The following is a 14,624-nucleotide window of genomic DNA, read 5'->3' on the forward strand; positions in this document are numbered from 1 at the left end:
AAGCCAGTTTAAAGATGGGTGGATAGATTCTTCCACTGAAGTACAACCAAAATGGGGACTTTTCATGGAAGACTGAGTTCTCTCGAAAGGGGGCACTATATCATTCGTTCCCTAATACATAATATATAAATAGTAGAGAGCAGACTTCTATCATTTGGCTACAGGGCATACACTGCCTTTTGCTGTGGTGGCCAAACCGCCAGTAGTATTGGGTCAGCAAGCTTTTTATTAGTACCGAAAGGGGCAAAATAAGCCCATGATCCTTTTATGTCTTGCACACACCTTCTAAATTAGGGTGTGGTATAGGGTTCCGACAGTCATTAGCCCGACGTCGGGATCCCGACAGGCTGGACCCAGACAGCATGGTGAGCCCAACAAAGCCCCTTGTGGGCTCGCCACATTACGGGCACGTTGGCTCGTTACGCGAGCCACCTATTCTATTCTCCCTCGTGGACCCCCATGAGGGAAAGTGGCCGATGGCCGTCGGGAACCGGCTGTCGGTGTTTTGACAGTCGGGACCCCGACGTTGGGTGAATGCCTGTCGGTACCCCGTCCGGCACCCCTAGATTATTCTGAAGTGTAGACTGTTAGGGTGGGACCAGTTCAATTAAATGTAAAATTTATGATAAGTAATCATAACTGCTGGTAATAGCGGCACAATACAGGCTCATGTTTCCTATTCATATCTCCCGACCCCGTTGCAGTCCACAGTTAAAGGAACGGTGTTGCTCTGATATTGTTATGTAATGCGCACAGCTGCTGGATATTGCTGATAATCGAATTGAGCTATCTGAGCAAAGTAGATCGCTCAGCACACTGCGCTGCCCAACGAGCGATCTGTCAGGGCCAGTGTTCTCTAGTGAGAACACCGGCCCTGATCGGCGATCAATTAGACTTATCCAGCACTCTAGATATTAATCGCCGGGCGATAGCAACGCACGGGGCCGCGCATCGTTATCTAGTGAGATCGCTTTGAAAATGCCCTGAAATCACCCCATGTGTACGCCCCATTAGGGCTGTATGTCTGACAATTATCTGTCATCTGGTTAGTGGAATTACTTTTGTGTTCGCTCCAAATATGTGTCCAAAAGCAAATCTTTATTAGTGTATGGCCACATCGGTAGTACTCAATGAATAGAAGTTCCATGATTTCTGCCAAAGTCTCCAAATTTGCCATAATATCATTCATTTCCATTTACAACTACCATCTTCTCCCTTGGGTCTGATTTGCTAATGGCTCAGTACCTATTAAATGGAGAAATCACAATTTATAAGGAAAATCCAGACAGAAAGTAATTATAAATTCTGCTCCTATAAGTAGTAGGGATGGCCATTGGTGCAGTCGCCATCAATGGCGATACTGCAACCAGCCATTGATAGTTTAATACTATGTGATGGATCTCCATCGATAGTTTTACCTATTGATGGTCATCCATTTTCTTCGACTGACTGGCCCGTGGAGCTTTGGGGGTGGAGCTATGGTCAGTGTTCCGGCACTTTGAAAAGAAAAAAAGGAGGGAAACCATCTGGTTCTCCTCCATCGATTTCGAATCATTGATGGCCATCCCTAGTAAGTAGTATAACTGGGTGGTTACATCAGCCCCCCAGAGCATGTTCTGTTATTCGTCCATTCAGGATCACAGGTTACTATGAAGTTGTGTTCTCTGTTTCCAATGTAATAAATCATCTGTACTCTTATGGGGCATACACACGGATCGATTCAGGATATTTTTTAAAGCGATCTCACCATATCTATTAGAAAATGGCACTTCATCGCGCCGTGTGTAGGGGCGATAGAGATTCACGGCCCCGTGTGTTGCTATCGCCTGGCGAGTTGTTATATCCAGTACGCTGGATAAATGTAGGGCCAGTGTTCTCCCATATTGCTGTATGCTGAGTGATCTGGCATCGCTCAGAACATCTCCCCGTGTGTGGGCCCCTTTAGAATATTAGGGCTCTGCCATTTGTACACGCTTTACAGAGTGATCTGGCATCGCTCAGAACATCTCCCCGTGTGTGGGCCCCTTTAGAATATTAGGGCTCTGCCATTTGTACACGCTTTACAGAGTGTTTATCTTGGTTGATAAATAAGACTTTGCTTTGCACAATGCTACCAATATGAAACACTTTAATTTAAAACAATAATCAAAATGTACGTATTACTTTACAATGACAGGTAACAGTCTGTGAAATCCTAGCATTCCTCTAACTACAATACAGTTTGCATACATGTATTTACATAAGACAATCATTACCGACGTGAGAATATCAAGCCGTCCAGTCTACAATGCTGGTGTTCGGAACAGCTGATGAAACAGGTTATACTACATGAATAACTATGTACATGATGTGGTGAAATATTATAAAACACTAATGTTCAGAAGTGGGGACAACCTAAGAGTGCTTTGACATATTCCTGACATGTCCAAACCTCTTTGAATACCAAAATCCCCTGTTGCCTATTCATGCTTTCCAGTGTCAGACACCGGTGCTAATAGTCATTAGACCAATCGGTAAAGTCAGCAGTTGCCCTCGTATCGCCTGCCTCCACTCGGAGGCGCTCTGCAATGGTGACTTGATACTATTGGTCACTGCTGCCACATTCTTCTGTAACTGGGGATAACCAGCATACAGTATGTCATTGTTACTCTTCAGCTCCCAAAAGTTAGACCTTCATCCCCCAGACCAAGTAGTCACATCAATTATGGCATTGTTAAAAAGCAATTGGTTCAAGTCCCGGACATTATTGGACAGATTTTGCAAATGGCTACGGTTACATACTGCTTAGATCCTGGTAATGGTGGAGACCTTCCTCTATTGGCTGGATAGAAAGAAAAGGTGTGGTCTAAATACTGACAAACCAACTTCGGTCACCGGCGGTGGATGAGGGTTTAGTAATCTTAACTCAATATTATGCTCTCTAACTTCTTGCCTTTGAGATAGAGAGAGAGAGATATATATATATATATATATATATATATATATATATATATATATATATATATATATATATATATATATATATATATATATATATAGATATATATATATATATCTATGTGTATGTATATTTTCGGAGGCATTGTGTGGTACAAATAGTAGAAAAATTCTAGCGTATAAAGTTTCTAAATCTATGTACATGTTATAAGACTGTATAAGGCACTTAATATTGCTATATTTTCCTCATTCTCAGTTTATCTACAAAAGGCTGTGGGTGGGGGGGGGATCATATGCAATGCAGGTACACCACTGATAATCCGGCAAAACTGGTGTGCCGGCACATTGGTGGAACCCAGAATGCTGGCTTATCAGTGTTGTGCCTATATTAGTACATGATACACCAAACACCAATTTAGACCAGATTTTGATTTAGAGGAATCAAAATTAGGTATATTTAGAATAAAAAGGTGTATTTGGTTGAACTATGGTTTTAAACATGATAGCAAAATTTATATGAAGCCAGGCCAGGGAACTTGTGCTGGTGTATTGCATATCCCAGAATGCCCAGGGTCTGGTACGTCATCATCAGTTGGCGAGTAATTAATTGCTTAGGCTTGCTAAAAAGGATATGTAAGTGCTCCTTTTCTGTATGTTCAGAAAAATTATACAAAGTCATGATAATATTTAGAAAGTCTGTTAACTATGGAAAAAACAAAACTATACTACATGAACAATTTGGATGGCAGTGTTAGGCAGTTCATACATATAATAATCTCATAATGCTAATACCACTGGCATGGTAACTAGAATATTGTCCTAAGAAGATTAATGGCTGTGTCAGGTTTCCCTGGATCACAGACTAGCCGGGCAGCTTCATTTCTCCTCGGTGAATAGCGCCTCTGGATTGGAAACCCGCTTTGATGAGGTCGTGGAGCGAGACGTAAGCCGCTATTGTCACATTTTCCGATTGTAATGTATCCACTAATCTTGGTGGCCCCTGGTTTTTGATCCTGAAATAAATTGGAATGTTACACACACGCAGGATGCCATCTCTGGAAAAACATGCCCACAGGGCATTCCGACCAACTAAGTACAGAATAAATGCTTAGCGATTATGTGGTGGGAAATGGCATCTTTCATTTGCTCTCAGGAAGAACTGTATTTGTTTGTGAGGCGAGAACTGCTGCGATCCAGAACCAGGTCATGACCATTGGCTTTCCACTTTCCTCCAGAGCCTTTTTCATCCATTGGAGTGATCGTTAAACTTGGGCGGTGGCACCAGCAGCAAAGGCAGGACTGCGGGAGAGAGAGCCAAACAAAATGACTATGTGATAACAATATTGATTTGCAAATATCGGATGCGTTACTGTACAGTGTAATTTATTAGATGTTAAATGGAAAGTAAGAGGCAGGTTTATTAAGCCTGGTGAAGTGATAAAGGGCTGGTGATGGAAGCTGATTGGCTGCTGCGTTAACTGTAATCGAGCAAGTAATTTGACTTTTGGAAGCTGATTGGCTGTTGCATTATCACCCATCACTTTATCACTTCACCAGGCTTAATAGATGTGCCCCTGATTAAATGCACAATTTTATTAATGTCAGCCATGGAAAATTTTAATCAGTCTACAATTCATATTTGTAATTCCTCTCTTTTTTTAGATTTTTATGGAATAGACATTTCCTTTAATTGGCAGTAACAATTGTCAAAGGATGGCAATGAAAGAAACAGGGATGGAATGTTTCAAATTTATACTGTGTATATATAATATAATGTATAGCAGAACTATAGAAACATAGAATTTGACGGCAGATAAGAACCACTTGGCCCATCTAGTCTGCCTCTTATTATAGCCTAGATACTGCTAAACATCAAGAAATTTAAGATTTTATGGCACTCCGTATTATAGGTAAAAGGTACGAGAGCCGTTATCTGGATATTTTAGACTTAAATTTACTATGTAATGGTTTTTGTGATTCTTGGTGTTTTTGACCTGAAAATTTAACAACAATAATATATTCTAGACCCACATGGTCAGAACTGATGAGAATTGGCATCTTGCAAAAGTTGTGAATTTGTGAACCTAGCGCCTAGGCTTTTTCTGATAGAGGGTTAAATCCGGTATTTTCAAGTACCATCCAAATAGAAACCAAAGTTAATTTATATACGACACATTTGTTTTTGCCCCTAGTACCCAATCCAGTTAATTAGCGAATGAACGCACATATGCAGCTTTCAGATTCCAACTATGCAACTGCAATTTGCAAATGATTCTGAATGCACATTTTGCTTTAATGCAATCGCAGTTTGATCGACAGGAAGCCAGCATTTAAGGAGAGGAAAAACATAGTTTTTTGGTGTGTTATTCATTTTTTGTGTGGGTTTTTCCACATTCCACGATGACTGCTTTCTGCCTGAATTGTGGAAGCCATTGACTTGATGAAAAGTAATCTTCGATGTTCTGTTTTTTTTTTGCGAATGGATCTGCGTATGCATCGCTTTTTGTGATGCATTTGCAATTTCTGCAATGGACGTTTCCTCTTTTTGTCTGTGCGGCAACTATTTGATTGCAGCAATGGCATTTACTTAATTTAGCGATCCATGCTGAATTTGGTCTAAATTCTGAAGTTCTACTTCCAACAATGAGCGTAGATTGTAATATTTTTCGGAGTACTTGTCCCTGCAAGATAACGATTTTCTTTTTCCTACCACAGTGTATTACTGAAATAACTCTTACCCGGAAGCAGTTTTTGAACTTTCTGCTGACGAAATAGAGCGCCACAGGGTTTATGCAGGAATTCAGGGAGGCCATATTGATCCCAATGTAATTCATGACTAAGAAGAAGCTGGAAAAGGAAATCGGAGAAGTTAATGGGTGCATGTCTGTCAGATAAAATTATATTATATATAGCTATATTAAAATGAAAAGTTTCTGAATTATTCAGCTTTTCTGACTACGCATTCTGTGTTTCAGGAGAGGAAGTGCCGTTGTCGGCCATATTTGTGCTCAGGCTGCGGCATTCACTCTCCTGCATGTCACACACCAAAAGTCTAGCTTGTTATATTGCTCAGCAGTATGAAATACTGACAGACCGATTAAGGAACGGGAAGGGTTGGTATATCTGGCCTGTCTTGCACATTCAACCCGTGAAAATTCTGTAATGTTTAGCGCAAATGTTCTATGTGAAGGCTGCAGTGCATTAGGCAGGAGAGTAATGTAGTGGCCATTTTCTGCACACTTCCTGATCAGTGCTGGATAGATAATTATCAATTAAAAAAAATATTCAATTGTGCAAAGTGAAAGAGGAAACAGATGGGCTTGGGCGGTTGGTGGCGGCAATAGTTATTTAGGACTGTAGTGGTCTGTTTTTATTCTCAAGGACAATTTTGATGCATTATAAGGAGAGAGCGGTTTAATATATCTGTGCTTTATTCACATGTAGATGATTAATAATTTGCCAAAGGAAATGCTAAATAGGTCCACTTCACTTTAAATTTTCAAAATAGATTTTTTAAAGGCACCAGTTTAAATACCCAGGTGACAGGGAGCAAGTAGATTACAGAAGAGTTTGTCTATAATCGTCAGTCATCAAATTGAAATGTGTAAGCCCCTGTGAATCATTTCAGACAAACAGCTCACACAGTAATAAAAACAAAGTTGCATATATAATTTCCTAAAGCTTTGTGTTTGTTGCTAAATTGTTCTTAAAAGTCTTCATTTAAGGTTCGATCGTGAAATCTCCAATGTAGGGCGATTATAGCATTGTTTCTTCAGGAGCGTTCTCTTGACCTGTGGTCTCAAAGATGTTCTTCTATAAGCGGAAGATGTATCAAGGTTTGGCAACAATGGAGAGAAATAATTTACCAATCAATCAGCTCTTAACTGCCATTTTACAGGCTGTGTTTGAAAAATGAAATTACAGAAGCTAATTGGTTTGTTCTTTGGTTTCTTACGTTTTCCCCCCAAAATAATTTGGTTCATGATTGAAGTATGTAAGTCTTTTATGCTCCCACACAGGGAGTACCTGTAACATTATGGGGGGTATTCAATCCTCGATGAAATTTTCGGCAGGCGAAAAAAACGCCAGTTTTTTTGGGGGGGCAAAATAGATTTGGATATTCATTCCCACTGAGAATTTTTAGCCTGGGCGAAAAATATAGTATTGGCGAAATTGCCGTGTGGTTTACACTAATTTGTGGCCGTTTTCAACCGTGTTTACGGCCGTTTTTCGCCCATGACATTTCATCTAAAAAAAAAAAAAAGTGAACAGGCATGTGCGAACATGTACTAAATTTGCAAAAATGCCTGTGATTGAATACGGAAAAGGCGAATCTCCGCCGTTTTTTCACATGGCGAAAAATTCATCTGGTAATGAATACCCGCCTACGTCTGTAGGAAGCCGACCTAGCTGGGATCTTACCTAAGTAGCTCACACCTGTGTGGATCTCTTCCGTCATACACCGTTTTTTTCAGGATGCTGCTCACATGCAGAGGTAACCAGCAGAGGGCGAATATCACCACCAAACAGAACACTGTCTTAGCCACTTCCCTCCGCTTTTAAAAAAACAAAATAAAACAAAGTTAGTTTAATGCTCACAGGTAATATGCTGATTGTAAATCACAGGGTGTCTCTGGTGCCAATGTCATTTTGAAACTTATACAGGGGCAAGTACGGCTGCCTTGCAAATCTTTTGCAGTTCTTTCACACAATGCTTGGAAGAAGCAAGCAAGCATTATACACTAGTTAAGATTTATAAAAGTGATCTCGGACAATCTGATATATAATAAGTCATACAGTATACACTATCTCAGGGTTGGACATAGTTACAGGAAGCTATAAAGGTATCGGCACAGTTTACACCAGGCATGTCCAACGTTGGCCCTCCAGATGTTGTGAAACTACACATCCCAGCATGCTTTGCCACCGTTTTGCTATTCGAGAATGCTAAAACTATTGCAAAGCATGCTGGGATGTGTCGTTTCAAAACATCTGGAGGGCCAACGTTGGACATGCCTGGTTTACACAAAACTTCCAGAAGTTTTATTTCCACACTCACACAACCTATTGACCCCAGGCTAACATTGCTGTATGACTGAATCCTATAGTATAAAGTACCAATAACCTTGCAATGTGGCTGGACCAAAATGCAATATACACAGATGTGTCTTTGCTTAACCAAGATAAGTATGTCTCCATTTACCATCTATATAGTGCCATGGAGGCTGACTCCGACTCACGTCATGTTAAGCTGTGTACACATGGGGGTGATTTCAGCACATAATTCTGGCAATATAGTCGCTAAGCGACCATATTGCCAGTGATTTCATGTGCTGTGGGAGATAAATCGCTAGGAGTGCGCTCCCGTGGCCAGCCCTTCATGGTTGCGGGAGCATGCTCCTCCCATTATGGCTAAAAATCGCTGGTGCACAATGCACTGTGCAGCAGCGATTTCTAGTCAAAATGAGATAGAGACAGAATAGCTTGCAATTTTCAGCCAAAATCGCTGGTCGCTGATGAAAACGGTACACGGAGCAATATATTGCTGAGCGATTTTTAAGCCAAAATCGCTCAGCGACCAAATCGCACCGTGTGTACACAGCTTTAGTGTGCAGACGCGGTAGCATCCAACAAAAGCATCACTTCCTGTCTGAACATCATCATACCAAACACTGCAGGCTCACATCACCTTCAGACGAGAAGGTTACTTTATCGGGGGTAAACCATCTTGTGCTCTTAAGTTGTGATTGAAGCAACTGTAGCACCTATACTCGCGTATCATAGGCCTATTTACCTACAAATTGTAAGCTACTGACCAGGGCCCTCAGACCCCTTGATTCTTTCGGTATTAAAACCAGGCTCTTGTAAAGGAACCCTTATAATAACCATGCTCTTTGTCTTACATTCAATGGCTGTATACTGGTAAGGGAGAAGAGGAAACATGGCCATCTAATAGCAACAAATATTTTACTTTTACAGAAATATAATGTGGATCGTAGCTGGCGCTATATGCCTGATACCACGTGTCGCTATAACTAGCTGTATGGGTATCAAACCTTCCAACACTCATGACTGTATAAAATTGTCAAATTGGGCCTCACCCTAAACTGACCATAGTATCCCGGAACCACCCACGTCAGACCCCGTTCCTGGTGGCGCCTCTCTGCAAAGTGGAACTAATCTTATAAGTGTGAACTAATAGTGCGGCTATCTCAGGTTCTGGCTGAAAAAATTCGAATGCATTTAACAACACAAAAAGTCTTGTTAGAAATGTCTTTGATTTTTATCTGTAAAGCGTCATAGTGGTTAATGAGACAGTGTGTGGCTTTTTCCAGGGCTCGTTGCTTGTAGGAACATGTTATTTATAATATTTTCAGTACTCTTTATGGCAGCAGTAGGATGAGGCCTAATGTGGTTTATTGGCCGCTCCTACCTGCTTCATGTGGTCATTCAGTGCGATCCTCATCCCATTCTTCATGCTCAGCATCTCGCAGGACATCAAAGTGTAGAAGATCCCTGTACAGACCAGGGGCAGGCAGAAGTAAAAGCCAAACAGCCACCATACCTTCACTTCTTGGTAGAACTAGAACACACAAAAAGAGATTATGTTTATCCCACTGCCATCTATATTTCTGTATTATATGTCATTAAGCGAGATGCAAGGTTTGACGTCCTGAGTGATAGTGTCCTCAGACGGATCCGATACGATTTCCCGGCGGTCGGGATCCCGGCGTTTGGAATCCCGACACTGGAATCCCGACCGCCGAAATCCCGACAAGGGGGGGACATGGATCGCCCCCCCTTGCGGGCTCGCTGCGCTCGCCACGCAGCGGGCCCGGTGCCTCGCTACGCTCGGCACGCTATTTTATTAAATTAACCGCATCCCCCTCAGACATGTGTGCTATAGCGTGCAGCTGGGTACATTCTGGCTATTACTTCTGTGGACAAACGTGTGACCTCTCCCAAATAGACATGTTCAATGAACTGCAATGCCATCACTGCAGAGTGAAGGAACTTTACTACAACCACTGGAGGGAGTATGGCTGCTATGGGTCCAGAACAGCGTTAGCTTCTAAGTGTGAGTAGGAGAGGGCTACTGCTGGTCATGCTGCCAGATATGCGCTGATCCCTGCCATGTCCCCATTGGTTTCCGGCCAAGGGCCTCGGCGTCTGTATAATACAGCTCTCAGGCACCGGGACCCGGTGCAAGCACAGTACCAGTGGTGGTACTGAACACACGCAAAAGCCTGGCTGCTATGGGGTGTGTCTGCATGGCGAGGCAGAGAGTGGCTTCCTACAGGAACCTAACTCTCTGCCTGCCGTAGCCCAGACTGGCAGTTCCGGAGGCAGACTGGCCGTTCCGGAGGGAGGGTACACCTCTCAGTGGAACTGTGTGTTATGCGGGTGTCTGGCAGGTAAGCCTTCCAATTACAAGTCACAGTGAAGCCATTGGCTTTACTAACGCTGAGGAGGTGGCGCTTCTTATCTTGGGGGGGGGGGGGGGGGGGTTTAATTCACAAAGATTGGAACTATGTTGAAGATGGAATGATGCCCACAGCAACCAATCAGATTTTACCTATTTTGTAGAAGGTGTTAAATAAATAAGAAGTATAATCTGATTGGTTGCTATGGGCAACATCCCATTTTAACAGAACTCCCATCTTTGTAAACTTACCCATTAAGTACAATGTAGAGAATCGCTAGTGATTGTAGGGTAATACCGCTACTACTACTACTATTGTAGGGTAATACAGCTGTACTAAATAATCCTCAGCTTATTTATGTATGTTTTTCCCTTTAGTAAGGTATAATATTGTAAACCTTTGTCTGTGAATGTGCCCCCTGTTTCTGCCTTGGATACTACACCAGAGCGCTGTGAATGTAGTACATGTACAGAAATCCAGGCTTAGGTAGATTACTTGTGGAAAATCTGGGCTGTTTACCGTCATAAAGCTGGACGACTGTTCTTGTGGCAACATGCAGACCCGAATAATTTCTCCCTTAAAATCCAATTCCACCAAGTTAAAGGCAATGGCTTCTGGGACAGCCAGAATGACTGCCAGTGCCCAGATTAACGTCAGTTCTATAGCTTTCCACACTGGGATTCCAATGCCTTGGATTCGGTTCCATGAGGCCACTGCTCGATACCTTATAAAAAAGACATAATATCAATGTACTGTAGTACAGTAAAGTGTGTCACTATAAAAGCTTATTTTATTTTTTCATTTATAATGACTAAGAAAGACGTAGAACCAGATGTATGAAGCTTCAAAAAGTGATAAAATTGAGAGTGATAAACAACCAGCCAATCAGCTCCTAAGTGTTATGTTAAAGGCTGGGTTTCAAAAATGAGAGTTTGAAGCTGATTGGCTGTTTTTTTTTTTATCACTCTCCACTTAATCACTTTTTGAAGCTTGATACAACTGGCCATTAGACTTGACAGGCAATTATTTAATGAGGATTTAAAACCCAGACTTTACACCCAGTGGTGGTTCTCAGCACTTTGCCATAGTTTGCTATAACTAGACTGCTAGGCACAGGGCTGACACAGGGTGGGACTGGCCTGTAGTGGACACCAGATGGACTCCACTTGCTCTCCTCCACCACAATACACATTATTGGCAGAACCAGCTTTGCACGCCCCAGACTAATATGGCTATGGTAGGAATTTGTAAGCCGTAAAATCCCATTTCATGATTAAAAAAAAAACGGGGCTTTCACAGTGCCCCACAATAATTGTCCACGATAAGATTTTTGACAAATTCTGCATAGGTTTACCGCAAATTTCACTTCACCACCTCGGAGCTTGGGGAAATTCCTTATTTGAACGCAATTTTTTTTCTAAATCCCTGGGATACCCCCCTCATTAATGACTAAGTAGGCACTTAGAAGTTTTTAATTATTTTTAATTGCCCAATAATTGTTTTTTTTTAAGTCAAAAAGTGCAGTATCATGGAAAATGGAGTATATGGGACAGGTATATTGGGGTACTTTTGAGAGGGACAAGTGCTTTTAGGCTTCAAGGTGGGCGTTATCAGGTTTTTTTTTTGTTAGTCTTTTTGAGTAGCTTAAAATGACCCCAATATATACTTACTATATATACTCGAGTATAAGTCGACCCGAATATAAGCCGAGGCACCTAATTTTACAACAAAAATCTGGGAAAACGTATTGACTCAAGTGGGACCCTCACTTGAGTATAAGCTTATAGGCTTATACTCGAGTATATATGGCATACCCATTTTTATGCACCCCGATTTAATTTGAACTCTTATTTTGCAGAAAAATACTAGTTTCCGTCATTTTTTTTAACTTTTTTTTTTTCTGCAGAAAAATGCATATAACAGATTACTAATAGACTTCTATACTCATTTCCTTTGGCTTTTATTGGTTAGTGGCAGATTTCCATATTTTCTCATAAGCTTTTATCGCAAGAATAAGGTTTTTACAAATTTGTAACTGAATAAGGAAATCGTTGTATTGCCTAAACACATGAAACACTTTTTTTGTGGTAATTTTCTGCATTATCACAGCTAATTCAATTCCACCTATGATTAGAAGTGTTCCTAAATAGGGAGGCCATTTCCAGGCCATTTTTTAGGTTGAAAAACTGTCAATTCCATGATTGACCTCCTGATGGTGGAAAGGGAGGGAAGACATGGGGGGAGGGGGACACACAGTATGAGGGGATTGGTGGACATGGTGGAGAGGGCAAATGGGCATGTGAGGACCATCGGACTGTGTGCGGGGGCTGGTGGATACAGCAGAGGGGACAGGCATGTGTGTTACTGCGCACTGTGACCTCTAACATCAAGCCGCACAGGATGTTTTCCAGGCGGTGCCTGACCCAAACGCTGCTGGTTCTCAGCACTGCCCGTCAGTAAGGGATGAAATGTGCATGCACATTTCAGTCTTGAAAACCTGCTATTGGAGACTTTAAATTCCTGAAATCCTTGAATACCCCCGATCCCGGGATAGGCATCCCTAGTCCTAACCATAACCCTGTTCCCTACACTTTACCTAGAGGATAATGCTGCTCCTACCTGCCATGTCACAGACTGTGTTTGAAAAATGTCAGGCAGGAGCTGATTGGTTGGTTGTTTATCACTCTCCATTTGATCACTTTTGAAGCTTAGTGCATCTGGTCCACTGACTCCTATTGCTGTAAATACTGAGGGGTGATTCAGAGATGGACGCAGTAGAGTTGTGGCTGCAATGTTTGTCTCAGCTGATAATGTGCCTGCATGCTAATGCCAGGGATACACTAATGTATGCTGTTGCCAAGGGCAGTCGGCGTCCTATTGATAGTGCTGTGAATCTGCAGATGGGCTTTTCCGGTAGTGAACAGCCACGGGACCAGCCAGATGTGGAAGAGTCCCATAAAGGTACAGTAAGGGCTGCTTCTAAAGACACAGAACGTCATGTTCACACAGAATGTCATGTTCACACAGAGAGCTGGTGCCAGTTTTCATGGTTGTGGTATCAAGTCGCACTGTCGGAGTTGTGCCACTGTAAGTGGCTGCCTGACATTGAATAGAATCAGTCGTGGCACTGGCATTAAGATGCAAAATCAGCTGCAGCAAAAGGTCTGTGTCTTATTCAGAATCTTAAATAATGGTATTACATGCCTTCTAGTCTATGTTTTGTGGTAGACTATGGGGCCTATTTATTAAAGGGCAAAGTTCTGTGGTTGTCTAAAACTGCTTTGCCCTATTCACAAAGGGGTCACTACAGTCATTAGCAGTAAGATTTGCTGGGTCTCCACGGTGATGACTTCTCCATGTTCGGGATAATGATTATCTGTTCCCTGCTAGCAGATCTAATGACAGCACTAATGATACCAGGAAATGTTTTAGGGTCAATATAACAACATTAGTGATGCGCAATGCCCAAACTTTTAATAAACAGGAGCCATTCGTTCAAGTGGGAAATGCTCTCCTCCCTATAGTCACACATGATTTATATACTATATATTGCAGGAATGTGAACTGGATGAGGTGCTTGATGTGAAAGAACTACAATACTACAGAGACGGTTGAGATCAAAGTAATGTGTACCAAATTTGAGGAATCATGGTGGAGAGTCTGCAACACTTTAGTTTATAGGCTGAGATGTACTAAGCCAGTGGTTCCCAAACTGTGTGCCTAGGCACCCTGGGCTGCCTCAGGACACTTGCAGGGGTGCCTTGGGTTGGTGGATCAGGATCAATTCATATTATTTATGGTCAATGTACCAGGCAAAACCAGTGCTTGTGGCAGCCAATCATAATATATGTGAACAGACAGAAGCAAATCCTGTCCCTCACCAGATAACTGTGAAATATAAACACAATGCACTTAATTTAATATTTTTTTTCTGATTTTCTCGATAAGAAGCATTTGGCCTAGGGGTGCCTTAAAAATATTTCAAACAGAACCTGTGACATGGCAGCTAGGAGCTGATTGGCTGGTGCTTAGTACATCTGGCTTATAGTCACAGTGGCTTTGTAAGTGTCAGATTCAAGCTACAGATGGGGCAGGCCTCTTCTTTGCTGGCGAATCGCCAGAACGTCAGCGCTGGCGATCTGCCAGCAGCCTGCCTCACCATCTGACTGAGACGCGCGTGCGTCTAAATCTCCGTCGGCGGGGCGACGGGATCCCTGTCCGTCTCCGCTTCAGGGTTGGGGGGGGGGGGGGGTGTGGGCAGGC

The 14,624-nt window shown here is 42.2% G+C and overlaps 1 protein-coding gene across 1 annotated transcript in view; it reads right to left on the reverse strand.

The window, feature by feature from the left end:
* Nucleotides 1-2,111: 2,111 nt before the first annotated feature.
* The window catches only part of LOC146035877 (endothelin receptor type B-like), a 39,245-nt gene continuing 26,732 nt past the window's right edge, over nucleotides 2,112-14,624 (reverse strand). Inside the window, exons 4-8 of the mRNA XM_083159568.1 lie at nucleotides 10,881-11,085; nucleotides 9,371-9,520; nucleotides 7,360-7,493; nucleotides 5,676-5,784; nucleotides 2,112-4,236 (exon numbers count right to left, since the gene is read on the reverse strand). Coding sequence (XP_083015694.1) covers nucleotides 4,087-4,236; nucleotides 5,676-5,784; nucleotides 7,360-7,493; nucleotides 9,371-9,520; nucleotides 10,881-11,085 — 748 coding nt within the window. The 3' untranslated portion in view covers nucleotides 2,112-4,086. The remainder of the gene's footprint in view (nucleotides 4,237-5,675; nucleotides 5,785-7,359; nucleotides 7,494-9,370; nucleotides 9,521-10,880; nucleotides 11,086-14,624) is intronic.

This window comes from Crinia signifera, chromosome 9, assembly GCF_055691185.1.
Source record: "Crinia signifera chromosome 9, ASM5569118v1, whole genome shotgun sequence".
NCBI lineage: Eukaryota > Metazoa > Chordata > Amphibia > Anura > Myobatrachidae > Crinia > Crinia signifera.